At 40.8% G+C, this 13,948-nt stretch overlaps 1 protein-coding gene across 2 annotated transcripts in view; it reads left to right on the forward strand.

Moving 5' to 3' along the window:
* myo5aa (myosin VAa) overlaps positions 1–13,948 on the forward strand; it is a 57,484-nt gene that overhangs the window by 17,930 nt on the left and 25,606 nt on the right. For both annotated transcript variants that reach the window (XM_040131974.1, XM_040131964.1), the window contains exons 4-13: positions 354–498; positions 2,194–2,350; positions 4,355–4,498; positions 7,101–7,182; positions 9,256–9,363; positions 9,707–9,813; positions 11,490–11,755; positions 12,119–12,200; positions 12,308–12,448; positions 13,393–13,518. In XM_040131974.1, the coding sequence (XP_039987908.1) occupies positions 354–498; positions 2,194–2,350; positions 4,355–4,498; positions 7,101–7,182; positions 9,256–9,363; positions 9,707–9,813; positions 11,490–11,755; positions 12,119–12,200; positions 12,308–12,448; positions 13,393–13,518 (1,358 nt within the window). The remainder of the gene's footprint in view (positions 1–353; positions 499–2,193; positions 2,351–4,354; positions 4,499–7,100; positions 7,183–9,255; positions 9,364–9,706; positions 9,814–11,489; positions 11,756–12,118; positions 12,201–12,307; positions 12,449–13,392; positions 13,519–13,948) is intronic.

Consider the following 13,948-nt stretch of genomic DNA (forward strand, 5'->3'; position numbering starts at 1 on the left):
TAATATTAGAAAAACATCTCACAGTGCAATGAACCATATGCACATATAATAAAATCAACTTTTTTTGAGTCTAATGAGATCTCTCCCAAGGTTATACTGTCTATGTCAACTGAGCATAATGTGGGCTTCGGGATCTTGTTTTCTCCCCTGCGCATGGTGCTGTTGTTGGTTTTAAACAGGCCCCTTGCCTTTTGATAATGAATAACAGATAATGACCAATAAACACTATCTGTACTATACTTGATTTATAATTCCTACCCTCTCCATTTGGAAAGTAGCATAACAGTGTGATACCTGTTTAATACAACCCAGTTTAGCTGCAGGTGAGTGCAAACCTTTTATCTGTGTTGTAGGAATCGTTCTAGTTGCCATCAACCCGTATGAGACGCTGCCAATCTACGGAACAGACATCATCAATGCCTACAGCGGTCAGAACATGGGAGACATGGACCCACATATCTTTGCTGTGGCAGAAGAGGCTTATAAACAGATGGCCAGGTTTGTGTGTGTGTGTGTGTGTGTGTGTGTGTGTGTGTGTGTGTGTGTGTGTGTGTGTGTGTGTGTGTGTGTGTGTGTGTGTGTGTGTGTGTGTGTGTGTGTGTGTGTTATGTGAGTAGCTTTCATTCTAGTCTTTGCTGCTCAGCCCTCTCTCTCCTTTCAGGGTTTGTAGGTCAAAGCTGAGACATAAATAGCCTGGTGGTCTCTCTCTCTCTGTCTCTCTCTCTCTCTTTTAATCACACACTGTTTAACACTCTGGTTTTCTCTGCTGGAGCCAACCAGTAGATCTTTTTGGCCACCCTCTGGGAGTTTATGTCATCAACACACTGACATACACATGTCGCTAACTGTACTTTATAGCAAGTTTAGTCAGCACTCAGATATCTCTTCTTCCTTCCTTTACGTCTACGGTGTTAGCTGAAGCCTTTCAGTATGTCCAGTATGACAAAGCACTGCTGGCATACAGCTGTATTAATCCATGTGTGAGGGCATTACATGCTGTTTAGGGCTGTACAATTAATAATATTCAATCTCTATATTAAGGTCCTATTTTCATATTAACTCTACAATTTGGCAATAATGAAGTGCATAACAGAATATTTTGAAATGAGATGTACGGTATCAAATTATTAATATTTTCATCACTGATATGGATCTTTTAAATTAATAGTGTGTTTGTGCAGCTCCACTGACACAGTGGGATTGTAAATAGATACAGAAAATGGTGATGCATATTTTTGTCCGGCCATTTTAGAAGATCTTTGTACAATAAGCAAGAATTCAGCTCTTTTCACAGCTTCTGTGTTTTATTCTATGCCAAACCAAAGGCATGCAGGTATGCATGAAAAAAGAGTTTTTAATTTCAAGACCTTTCCAGGAGGAATGGAGCATTGCTTCAGTGACATAAGGGTGCCAAAACTTTTGGCCATGGCTGCACACAGTGTAGCACAACTGGCAAATTACTGGATGCATGAGTTCGGCTCAAACAGTTGCGTCAAACCATTTAATTCATGTCAAGTTTATTTACTTGTTTCTGTAGCCCTATAGGACATACAGTATCTGATTGGGCGTTACAGTCCCTCAACAGCAATAGTCCCAGACACAACCCATGCTCTGTTGGAATGTAAAACTCCACCAAAAACCCAAGGGTCTAATGGAAAAAAAAAAAGAAACCTCGTGAGAGGGCGTTCAAAGAAATATCCCGCCTCCTGAGACAATGGATCGCAACCGAGCCAGCTTCCCTTCAAGCAGCTGGGAGTTTATTCCAAAGAAAGGTGGCACAGTAGGAGGAGGCAGCATTACCTGAGGAGGGTGCTCTGCTGAGATATTAAAGCACACGGAGGAACAAGAGGGGTTATAAGTTGTGTTAACACCTGCTCCTAATAGCATCTGACACTTTGTATCTGCCCAAGGCCTAACCCTGGCATTGTTTGTGTCACACTGTAATTATTAAACTATAGATAAGTGGTGCATATACTGTACACGGGAGTAACCCTCAACCTTAGCCCTAGTTTGATTTGACCCTGATGTAAATGAGTGATGTAAAGCCAAAAAACCTTGCACATTACAAAAAATGGTGATAATTTTTTCCTCACAGCCTCAATCCAATCTATCCTATAGTCAAAACGGTTCTCCCAGTCCTACATTAATACCTGATATATACAGTCCTCTTACGGTTCTTTTTCAACCTGTCAGGGATGAGAGGAACCAATCGATCATTGTGAGTGGGGAGTCCGGAGCGGGAAAGACGGTATCAGCCAAATACGCCATGAGATACTTTGCTACGGTCAGTGGCTCTGCCAGCGAGGCCAACGTAGAGGAGAAAGTCTTGGCTTCCAACCCCATCATGGAGGTGAGGATTCGATGCCGTCCTCGGATTACTTTCAATTTTATCTTAAAGCTGGTTCCAACTGACATGTTTGCCTACTATAAAAATTGAGAACTTTTTTGAAAATATAAAACAATGAACATGTTTTAAACTTTTTGTGACCATTTCCTTCCAATGTGTGCTGTTCATATTTACTGATAGATTTTTCTACTCACTGGAATTTGTAAAATCACTTGATGCAGCTTTGTATAACCTGTGTATATAAAATTACAGGTCATATCACTGACAGGAAAGGTGTTGTGGGTGTGAGGGACTGGATCCTTGCCCCACCCAAACTGCTGAAAAAAGCTCTGTTCCATAGTGCAAGTCTTGCGTCTTTTTTCCTGGAAGTTTGTATATAGATGCTTTCTTCTTTGGCACAGTTACTCTGCAGTATATTCACAAGCTTATTGGATTTGTGGATGATGTTGTTTGTGCTTCTTCCCTCCTCTCTTCTGCTCTTCACTGGCATTTTACTCTCTTCCCTTCAGTTTCTCTACCACGCTCTGCCTCTCTGGCCTTGGGCTCCTCTCTCGCTGTGATAACACAGGTCTTAAGTGTGTGTGCGTATGTCTATTTCTTCCCGCAGAGTCATAGGGACGGGGGGGGGTTGGAGAGCTCCCCGGTGCCCATATGCCACTACCCCCCTTCCACCCCGCTCCACCTCCTCCCATCCCCCACCCTGTCCATCCTTTCCAACTGCTCCGCTAACATCACTGTCCTCCTCCCAGCCACCACTTTCACCTAGAGCCAATCAGACACAAGCTGACAGAAATAAATCAAAAGCTTTCTTTCGTCGCAGCGATGTCACTTCAGCCTCTAAGCCTGGATGCAGAGTAGATGGTTGCACCAGCCCTCTCGATGTTACAAAACCAGTGTGTGTTTGTGTGCAGGAGAGAGAGTGTTTGTGTGAGGTGTTTTTATGCGTTTGGCTGATGCAGGCAGAGACTGGAATACCTGCTCTGCTGAAAGACTCCTTGTCTGCAGTGAAAGACTGTGTGTTTGGCCTTAGCTTAGCAAAAACCCTCTGTGCTCACAAATGATTTAACTCTGTTTAGGCCAGCTGGTTGTGTAGCTGGGGTGTGTGTGTGTGTGTGTGTTGTATGTAGCCCCACCCATCTACTGACACTTACTGGTGGGGTCATTGATCAATCCTGTATATTGAACTAAGGCTGCTGACTGTAGGTGAATTGTTTGCCGACGTATGGTACAGTAGCTCAACAGGAAATGTCCACCAACATATAATTGAACCAGCTCTTGTGTGTGGAAAGACAGCGATCCATTAAAACATACTAGTGCTTTGTCAACTGTGGAGATATACTATATTATATATACTAGTTTTAGAATCAGGTGAATATACTGTCATATAACAGAATGCTGTATATACTGTATTCTCTGTCACTGCATTTACATTATAGTTCAAGCATTTGGGGAAATAAGTGTATTGTAGCTTTTTTTGCTGAGAATTGAATGAGAAAATTGATACTACATAGTAAACAGGAAGCTACAACCAGACAAGCTGTTTCCCACGTTTCCAGTCTCTATGCTAAGCTAAGCTAACTGGCTGCTGGCTGTAGCTTCATATTTATCTTACAGACATGAGGGAGATAAAGATATTCTCATTAACTCTCAGCAAGAAAGTGAATAAGCGTATTTCCCAAAAGGTTGACCTATTGAGTAAAATTTAAAGAAAAATAAGCCATAATAGCCGTGAAAACAATTTCCGTCTGATGATAGTTTCTTTGTTGCCTCCTTGTACTTTCTGCTTCACCACAATCCTCAAACCACAGGAAAAACTGCCATTCACTCTGCTGTTGTGGTGTTCTGGGACAATTGGAACTACCCTTTGTGCATTGTGGATCATGAACCAAATTGCTTTTAAATAAAAATGTGCAGTTTTATACCATCTGTTTAGTCAAAATTTAAACACTATCACCTCAAAATGTTGTTTGCGTTTTAGCATTTCAGTGTTTTTTGTCTGCCCTTCAGGCCATTGGAAATGCAAAGACCACCAGAAATGACAACAGCAGTCGTTTCGGCAAATACATCGAGATCGGCTTCGACAACCGCTACCGTATCATCGGTGCCAACATGAGAACATATCTGCTGGAGAAATCACGCGTGGTCTTTCAGGTGAGCGCACAAATGCACATTCAAGTTTGCATGAACCCACACACACGGCCTGTTTTGTTATACTTTTCTGGATGTTACATTGACTTACATTCATTCCTTCACTCATTACAGTCTACTACCCCTGCCTCAGGCATCACAGACAAATGAACAGAGTTGACTTTTGTACACGTATACATTTTACTCTGAACTTGACTCCTTGAGGGACTTGACAAATAACACGACCATTACAACAAAACCCTATCCTATATATCTAGCCTTGTGACGTAATATGAAGTATCAAACTGTTGGCTGCACAACATGCAGGCAACAAGCTGGACAAGAAATTTCTCTGTTCTCCCAATAGACCACTCAGTCACTCTGGCACCAATACATGTCAGCAGATATACAGTAAATAATCAATACATTTAGTTTGTGATCTTATGATTTAACTTTATGCAGTATGCATTTTGCTCTGCCTACCTTGAATACAGTAACTACTTCAGTGATTTGCAACAGCTCACTGTACTAGTCCTGCCTGAACGGCTGATGCATCATCAGTCACTGCATTTACTGTAAAATTCTGCAAGTCAAATACAGAAAAACTGCACTGGCATTGAGGAACAGTTAAGGAAGTTATTGATCCCACAATTTACCATTAATATTAACCCTGCACTAGCAATCAATAGATAATAACTGAGGACTTCTTAAACGTTCTCGCTTGGCAAGATCGTAATTCTCTTCATTTGCTTCATGTCCTCCCACATATGACGAAGTGCAGTCAGCCAGACGCTCACACACACATACAGACACCAAAGCAGTGTGTTACCTAATCTCATCAGTAGGACACATTAAAAAAAAACAAACAAACTAAAGCAGCACACATTTACTGTCAGTCTAGCCCTGGTGCCCTGGTGAGCAGAAGAAGTATGCGGCAATAACTTCCTTCTCCAGAAATGAAAGTGGGAGAAAACAAAGGAAACCCATCCTTTTAATAAACCATCTGTACACCGGGTTACAGCCCTGGCATTCCTCTCCTCTTATCCCTCTTTCTCTCTTTCTGTTTTTTTTCAGTGTCAGGACATACGTTCTTACATAAAGATTTAATTTGTATACTTTTCTTGGTCAGATATTTAAGATTTTTTTTAAAATCTCTCTCAGCAGCCTCCTAAAAAGTCTCAGAGAGGCCAAATCAGTGCACATCTTTAAAAGCACTTGTCTTTACACAGTACATTGTCTTATTCATCACTCCTTTTTTCTTTTTCTACCCTCTGTAAAGCTCTTTCTAGCTACTGTCTTGTAAAGTCCTATATAGATAAAGTTTATTTACTTTCTGTCCTATATATCTTTACTGTATACTCTCTGGGTGTGTTTGCTCATCGGTGGATCAAGTAGGGCAGTGTCCAGATAAAGAAAACGGATATTTTATTTCTGCACACACATGTACACATACACACGTACACACACACTCTGCTGTCAAAGACAACGCTGTTAAGGAATGAGGAAGTTGGTGGAAAGATGTGATTACTTTTCTTCTCACATTTCTCACATGCTTTGCTCCAGTACCACCCATTTATAGGTGTGTGTTGCGTGTGTGTGTGTGTGTGTTTGCTTTCTGTGTTTGGGTGTAGTAGCACCAGTGCAGGTAACAGACTTATAATCTGGTGGCCTTTACATTTTGTTTCCAGCTTTACAGTACCTTTACAGCATACCCTTTTAATATGCGAGTTACTTATTTTCACCGGAAATGAATATGTTGCTCCGACTACATTGGCCAGTTGCATTATTTCTACCCATTTTGCGGGTACCCTATTTTGGGTGGAAAACAGGTGGGTCACATAGTCCCCGCATGTCTGGGGGAAATGTGAGTGTGGTAAAATCAATTACATCTTGTGCTGGTGACGTAATTTGGAGTCAGAGTCTGCGCAGTAGTGATTGGTAGGTCGAGCCACAGTAACTAGGTCCCGCCCATACACCGGCCCAAACACAGCTGTCAATCATGACGCCACACCTCTTTATAGCATCACTAATTAAAACTAAACTTATCAGAAAATTGAACACTTGAACATACATCGGGGTGATAAGAAATGACAGAAACCCTCTTTGGGGAAAAATATATTTGACCTGTTATTTGATTTTTTTTAGTTTAGCCCATGTCCGATCCGCTAACGTGAAGGGGGCGGCGTTTATGACCTATACTGTAGCCAGCCACCAGGGGGCGATCAAGATGTTTTGGCTTCGCTTTTGGGGAGCTGTTATGTCGTCCGTCTTTATACACAGTCATTGGGTATAATAAACGTGTAACATTAACATCTGACTCAGTAACATCTGTTGACATTCCCTTGAGCAAGGCATTAAATTGACAACTGCTTTATTGGAGCTTCCAGATAAATTGTTAAACTGTATAATTTTAAAGCAGATATAATTGTAAAGAAAAAAGCAGACACAGTCGAGATTCCCAGTGAATGTGGGTTGGAAAAAAAAAAAGGAAAAGCTTGTGATAAGGACCAAATATGTGTAGGACTGATCAATAACATTCATGTGATGTATTTGATTAAAATGAGCAGGCTACAGATGTTCGTGTAGCATTTCCATAACATTAAATTCTCCTCATGCTTTTTTCCAGGCGGACGAGGAGAGGAATTATCATATCTTCTATCAGCTCTGTGCATCATCCCATCTGCCTGAGTTCAAGAATCTGAAGCTGAGTGAGTCTCGCGCGCACACACAAACGTAGAAAACACTTGACCGTTTGCTTTAACTTTGCATTAACACTACAAGCAATTACAAAAACAGTAGCTGAAAATCTGTTCACTTTTGTGCACCGGAGGGAACAACTCATCATTTTCATGTTTTTCAGAAGTGGTAAAAGCAGCACCCACGAGTGATCTAGGCCTGTCGTGTAAGTCGTGCCGGTCACAACACAGGCAGACTATTTACGTGTTGCCACTTCTTTGACTTCATAATTATAATGCCCTAATCGGAATGAATTTGTAGTTTACCAAAATCAATGATCAACTGAAGTAAAAATAAATAGCTAGAATTAAATTCCATGCAAAAAATAAAATTAATATTGCGTTCACCATTATAGGTCTACTGACTCTGCCAAATGTGTTAAGTTTCATGTGCCGATTTTTTTTTTCTTTTTTTTTTTTTTTTTTTTTTCTGCGATGTGAAATTCTTCGTTACTTTTGGGTTACATTTTTGTTTATAAAACTTGTCCACAAATGGAGCATAACAGTACAGGCTTATTTTTGCAATTTTGCAGCCTCGATTAGGCCAATCATTAAAAAGTCACAAACATGCCTACTCATGAACAGGTGCCATTCATCAAGCTGAAACCAGCGATTTACAACTCCAAAGATTGCAAACTGCCGGAACAGTGAATATCCATCATCTCAGTGATTGGCTCAGCCGAGCAAAAAAACAGTTAAAGTTTAATTACCATTTTTTTTCCTGATTTATGATTCCCAGTAAGAGCCATTTTTAAACTGCAACACCAACTGGAAATGAACCTCCTGTGGGCCCAAGATAGAACCAGGGTATTAAATACATGCCCCCCCCCAACCATGGTGGTTCGCTAACCACAGTGAGGTGTCTGAGGAGCGCTACCACATATCAAATCAGTTTGAACGCCGCAAACTCATTGACTCTGTGGTTTAATAGGCTCTCGCACAGAGCGCTCCCACTGTGGACCTGCACCTGCTCATCCTAGTCATGAGACACACAAACACACACATACAAACTCACACACACTGCTGGCACTGTCACGTACAGCAACTCAGTTGGCTCATGCACACACACACACACACACACACACACACACACAGCTGCTGTCTTTTCCTCTCCTGCTGACTTCCTGGCTCAGTAAATGGATTGGTTGTTGAAGCCATGTCAGGGCCTCTTGTTGCCAGGCAACAAGCCATGCCTTAATTCATTGTAAAGTGTGTATGAAGAAACTGCTTGTGGTAAAGTTGAGCTAACGTTATTGTTACACAGAGCTGCGTCGATTTTACTTTTTCCTTAGAACCCTGAGCCATCTGCAAAGTCTTGATATGGTGTCTGTGTGTTTGTGAACGTGGGCTGCTTTCAGAATTCACTTTTCTGTAAGTGAGTTAGCCTCTGATAATTTGATTTCTCAAACATGAGTGTGTGTCCACATGGAGCTGTTGTACTGCCAGAGAACATTCCCACACAATTTAAGTAAGTGATAATTGACAATAGGACCTCCCACTGTAGGAAAATAACTTAACCTCAGCAGAAGATATTGTTTTCTCTATTGGGAAACCTTGCAGTGCTTTTCTCTTTAATCCAAGTCCGCTTAGAAATATGTTTGACATGTTCTGACTTTGAACATCTGTTGGCGATTGTCCTGGTCCTTTCAGCACTACCAAACAGATCAGGATTGTTGCTGTGGCTATTTGCAAGGCAACCATGATCACTGACTGAGAATGTTAATAAACCGCTGTTGCTAAGGTGTCTCAATGTATGATTTTAATAGAAACATTAAGATCAGAAACATGAGGCTCACAGGTCGCCTAGAGGCCAATCAAAGTATTTTCCTGCCGGACGTGTCCTAACAAGAAACAGTACATAAAATTAATGGTCTTATCGCAGTATTTTATAATGTCTTAAATCATATACTTGTTACTTTTCCATTCAGTTCTGCCTGATAAAGGACGGTGCTGTTGATGGCACAGTTGTACCCAATTTGCAAAATGTAAAACTGCGCATATTGCATGTTTTCTAAATTGATTTACTTCCTCCGTCTCTCCATTCAGGCAGTGCAAACGACTTCCTGTACACGAGACAGGGCCGCAGCCCTGTTATCGACGGTGTGGATGACACCAAGGAGCTTTGCACCACTCGCAATGCCTTCACATTGCTCGGTAACACAAACTTGCTTTTGTGTAAAAATATACAGTATACACATATGCATCTGTGTGGGTATGGGTAGGAATTTCTTACGCAGGAGTCTAATGTATGTCATTGAGAACTCATCTGGCTGATGGAAGTATTTAACTGACAACTGTGTACTGTACATAAGTATAAGATAAATTAAAAAATGCAGCAGGCAAGAAACTTAAGGGATAAACGTGGGGATTGTTTTAGTATATTAATAAAAGGTTAAGGATGGACTTTGTATAGCGGGGGTTAAGATTGGGGATACAATAGTGAGTGTCATTGTTACCCAAGTGTCTGTCTGCATTTGTGTGTGTTTGTCCTCCACAGGTATTAATGAGTCTTATCAGATGGGGTTGTTCCAGGTTTTGGCTGCTATTCTTCATCTGGGAAACGTGGAAATAAAGGAAAGAGATTCAGACAGCTGCCTCATTCCTGTGAGGATAATATTTATAATTCAGCACTGCCTGTCAGTGGGACATGTGTAAACCAATTGCATAATATTTTGCTTAATATTTACAATTTTCCATCTGTGGTCATGTAAATTTTAGTTTCAGACATGTTTGAGTTTTTATTTGAACAGAACTCCCTCTCTTGTCTTTTCTGTTCTCATGTTCCCAGTCACATTTTGTTCAGTTTGGGACAAAGGTTTGTCTTCATTTGACTTCAGCTTTCCACAGCGATGAATGTTAGCTGCTCTTTTTTCCACAATATGCCAATCCTCAATCAAACCTATATACAGATTTAAACCTGCAGTCTCGAGCCTTTGTCTCCCCCTTCTGGCAATGAGAGTAATTACACTTTAAAATACAGAGAAATTTCCACAGTTCCAAGACAATAATTCATCAATTATTTAGAGTAAATGTAATAGCTACATAACCTACTCCAAATATTTTACAAATGCCAACCTGTCCAAGAGCATTAAAGGGATATCTGTGTCTGCCCTCAGCCCCTTCTCCTCTTCAGCGCTCTCCAATGAGGAAGAGCCACACCAGTGGTAATCAGTGTTGGTCCTAGCTTTCTTTTTTAGACTGTAATCCTTCTTCTGAACACTGAGTTTCTGTTTTATCTCGAGCATCAGAAACTTTTCTTGGACACTTCTGAGGTTTTTCCGCCATAGGCTCCGCCATACTCCTAGTTGCTGTAGCCTACTCCACCTCAGGTGCTACAGTTGCTCCCCCGTCAGCTCAGGCAAACTTGCTGGTTGATGTAAAATGAATCTCTACCAGAGCGCAGTGTGGAAATGTTGCCACAGACACCAGATTTAAACCTCTGGAATACTGAGAAGTACAGAGAGACTTACCTGGCGCTGACAGGCTTAATCAGCACTGTGTGAACTCGTTTGGAAAGGGCTTGAATGTAATGGATGTTCATTTATATGTAAAAGTCCCGCGCTCCAGCTTTAATTTAAATTGTGTTTACACATTGTCTCAGGAAATGCTGCATTCATGTCCAATCTGTTCCTTTTTTCTCTGTCTTAAACAGCACTCATTTGAAATCTTTAAATGGTCAAAGGTCCTCAACAGTTTTGCTTTTCAAAAGCTTGACACCGAATAGACATAATATTAAATTCTCTTTTGTTAAAAGTCTTCAATTAGCATTTGGCTTTAATATGATGACCTTTAATATTTTACGCAGTCTGAAAACAATTACTTCATAGATTGCTATTATACAAATTATGAATGTGTTAGTTGATCTATAAGTGGACTCCCACACGGCAACATTATGCACTCATTCACATTGACCACATTACCATAGTCTATGGGGAGCTACAGTGCATCTTTAAAGAGTGTTAATAGTAGTCTGTAAGAGACAGAAATATAGAAATAACAGTGAGAGATCCAAGAGGACTTTCAAATGAAGATGTAATAAGTCAGTGCTATAGTTCTTTACTGCTTCTTTGCATCACTTATTTATTTATAGCATCAACCTCCACCTTGTGAGGGTAGGGCAGTGTTACTGTGTTGCTGAACACCAAAAAAATCCGGAAAAAAAAAAAGAAAAACAATCAAGAGGTTATGGAATGAGTCCAAATGAGAATATCCACCTTTTCTTAGTTGGCATTTTGCTGGGTTTCTCCTGGTAATGACCAACATCTTTTCTTTTTCTTTAGCCCAACAATCGCCACTTGACGGCATTCTGCGAGCTGGTGGGCGTGACCTACCAGGACATGTCTCAGTGGCTGTGCCACAGGAAGCTGAAGACGGCTGCAGAGACGTATATCAAGCCCCTCCCTCGTCTGCAGGCCACCAATGCCCGTGACGCGCTGTCCAAACATATCTACGCCAAACTCTTCAACTGGATTGTGGAGCACGTCAACAAGGCTCTGATCACCAATGTCAAACAGCACTCCTTCATCGGGGTCCTCGACATCTATGGGTACGTCTGTGCATCCGCCTGTCTGTGTGGGATTAGCTTCTGAGAGATATCGAACCAGTCTGAGCTTTTAAATGTTGTTAATTTTATCAGATTTTTCTGAATTTGTTAATAGACATTATAGTATATAATAATTATGCACCATATTATAAGTATACACCATGGTTAAATAGAGTAGTGAAATAAATGCCACTGACTGTCCCACCAATGAACTGGAGTCAATCATTGGAAATAAGTTTAGCAAATATGTAAAACAAAGTCAACAGAAATAATTTCCCCATGTATAAATTTGATGTCTTAACTGACCAAGTTAGCCTTGTAAAAGATGTTATTCAGCTGGTTAACTCCACTGTTCTTCCTCACAAGGTTTGAGACATTTGAAATCAACAGCTTTGAACAGTTCTGTATCAACTACGCTAATGAGAAACTCCAGCAACAATTCAACATGGTGAGCAGCACATATTTTACCTGTTGAATTGGACATTATATTCACAGATGTGAAATATTACTTTCTGTTTAATTAATGCCAGTGTGTGTCTGTCTGTTTGTACACAGCACGTGTTCAAGCTGGAGCAGGAGGAGTACATGAAGGAGCAGATCCCCTGGACTCTGATTGACTTCTATGACAATCAGCCCTGCATCAACCTCATAGAAGCCAAGATGGGAATCCTGGACTTGTTGGACGAGGAGTGCAAAGTACTCTTGATTTAGTACACTAAATTATACTTAATTACTGTTTAGGCCTTTTTTTTTTTTTTTTTTTAGAGCTCTGTCCGAAAGAATAGAGCTCAGACAGACACATCACACATCTTTTTGTAAACCTTCTTATCTTTAATCTATCGTTTAACAAGAGTATGCATTGGCGCCAAAGCTAAGAGTATATAATTACAATTAAGACTTGATGACTTATGAATACTGTTGGTGGAACAAGGAGGAAAAGTAGAGTCCATGCCGCAGATTGAGGAGAGGCTTGTGGGTTGAGGTTGAACATCTCAGCGAGAATATTTTTTCCACTCACGCACATTCGGCTTCACATTTTACAAGCACGAGACTCGGAGTCTCCAAGACATACACGTATATTTCACATCAAAGCTCACCTGCAGGAAGGAAACCCAGAGTGAAACAGTGACCACATTTTCAACAATTACAGGACAGCTTGTCTTCTTTCTTTTTTTCCAGTTTACACAGAGAAACAGAATGGGAGGCAGGCATGTCAGCTTATAGTGTCAAGTGCAGGGTGCTCATATCTGTACCATCTACACACTTTCATAGCTCAGCCCGATCACTAACAATAACTAATCTCTCTGTGGCTCGTTACCCCCAAGGTCATTTTATAGGCTGTTGACATTTGAGGTGGGCCACATTGCTGATATTACTGCAGGGAAATGTATTTGCTGGCAACGAAATATCAGAAAAATGTCTGTATGCATTGGATGACAGGAAAAATAGCAAAACGTGTAAAGTATAATGCAATGCAACCTCATAACTCTGCAATAAATATAGTCTGACTTAAAACGTGAAGTTTTTTTGTACAAGTGATTCTATTTCACTGGTTTCTCAGTGCAACTATGAGCAGAGTGGTTTGTACTCTAAATGTTTCCCTGATTTTTTCCTCTGTCTCGTCTCCCTTTGTATGCCAGATGCCTAAAGGTTCAGATGATTCTTGGGCTCAGAAACTGTACAACACCCATCTGAAGACCTGTACCCTCTTCGAGAAGCCACGCATGTCCAACCGCGCCTTCATCATCCAACATTTTGCCGACAAGGTGGGCCCGAACAACATTGTGTTTGGTTCATGTGTGCATAGTGTTAGTCATAGAAGGAGAGTCATTTCATTCATTAGTTTTGTATTTTGGAATTCACGATTTGTTCCTTATTCAGCTAGAAAAGTAATGGCACTGCAGATATTGGTTCGAAGGATTAGTGCTTTGTGTCACAGTGTGCCTTTTAGCTACATAGAAAACATTTCTGAACAGATTTGCTGCGGTGGCTGCTGCGGTGTTGGTTTGAGATATTTTTAGGATAGCTGGAGGATGGACGACTTTTTCATTGTTATAACTGTTTTCATACAAAAAGGCACTTCTGCAATGAAGCGTTGCGAGTCTCTGTGTGTGTGTGTTTTGATGAAATCCACTTTAGCGTAATAGATATCATGTCTTGTAATAAGGTATAACGAAGTGTTATTTTTCATGTCTG

This window comes from Xiphias gladius, chromosome 1, assembly GCF_016859285.1.
Source record: "Xiphias gladius isolate SHS-SW01 ecotype Sanya breed wild chromosome 1, ASM1685928v1, whole genome shotgun sequence".
NCBI lineage: Eukaryota > Metazoa > Chordata > Actinopteri > Istiophoriformes > Xiphiidae > Xiphias > Xiphias gladius.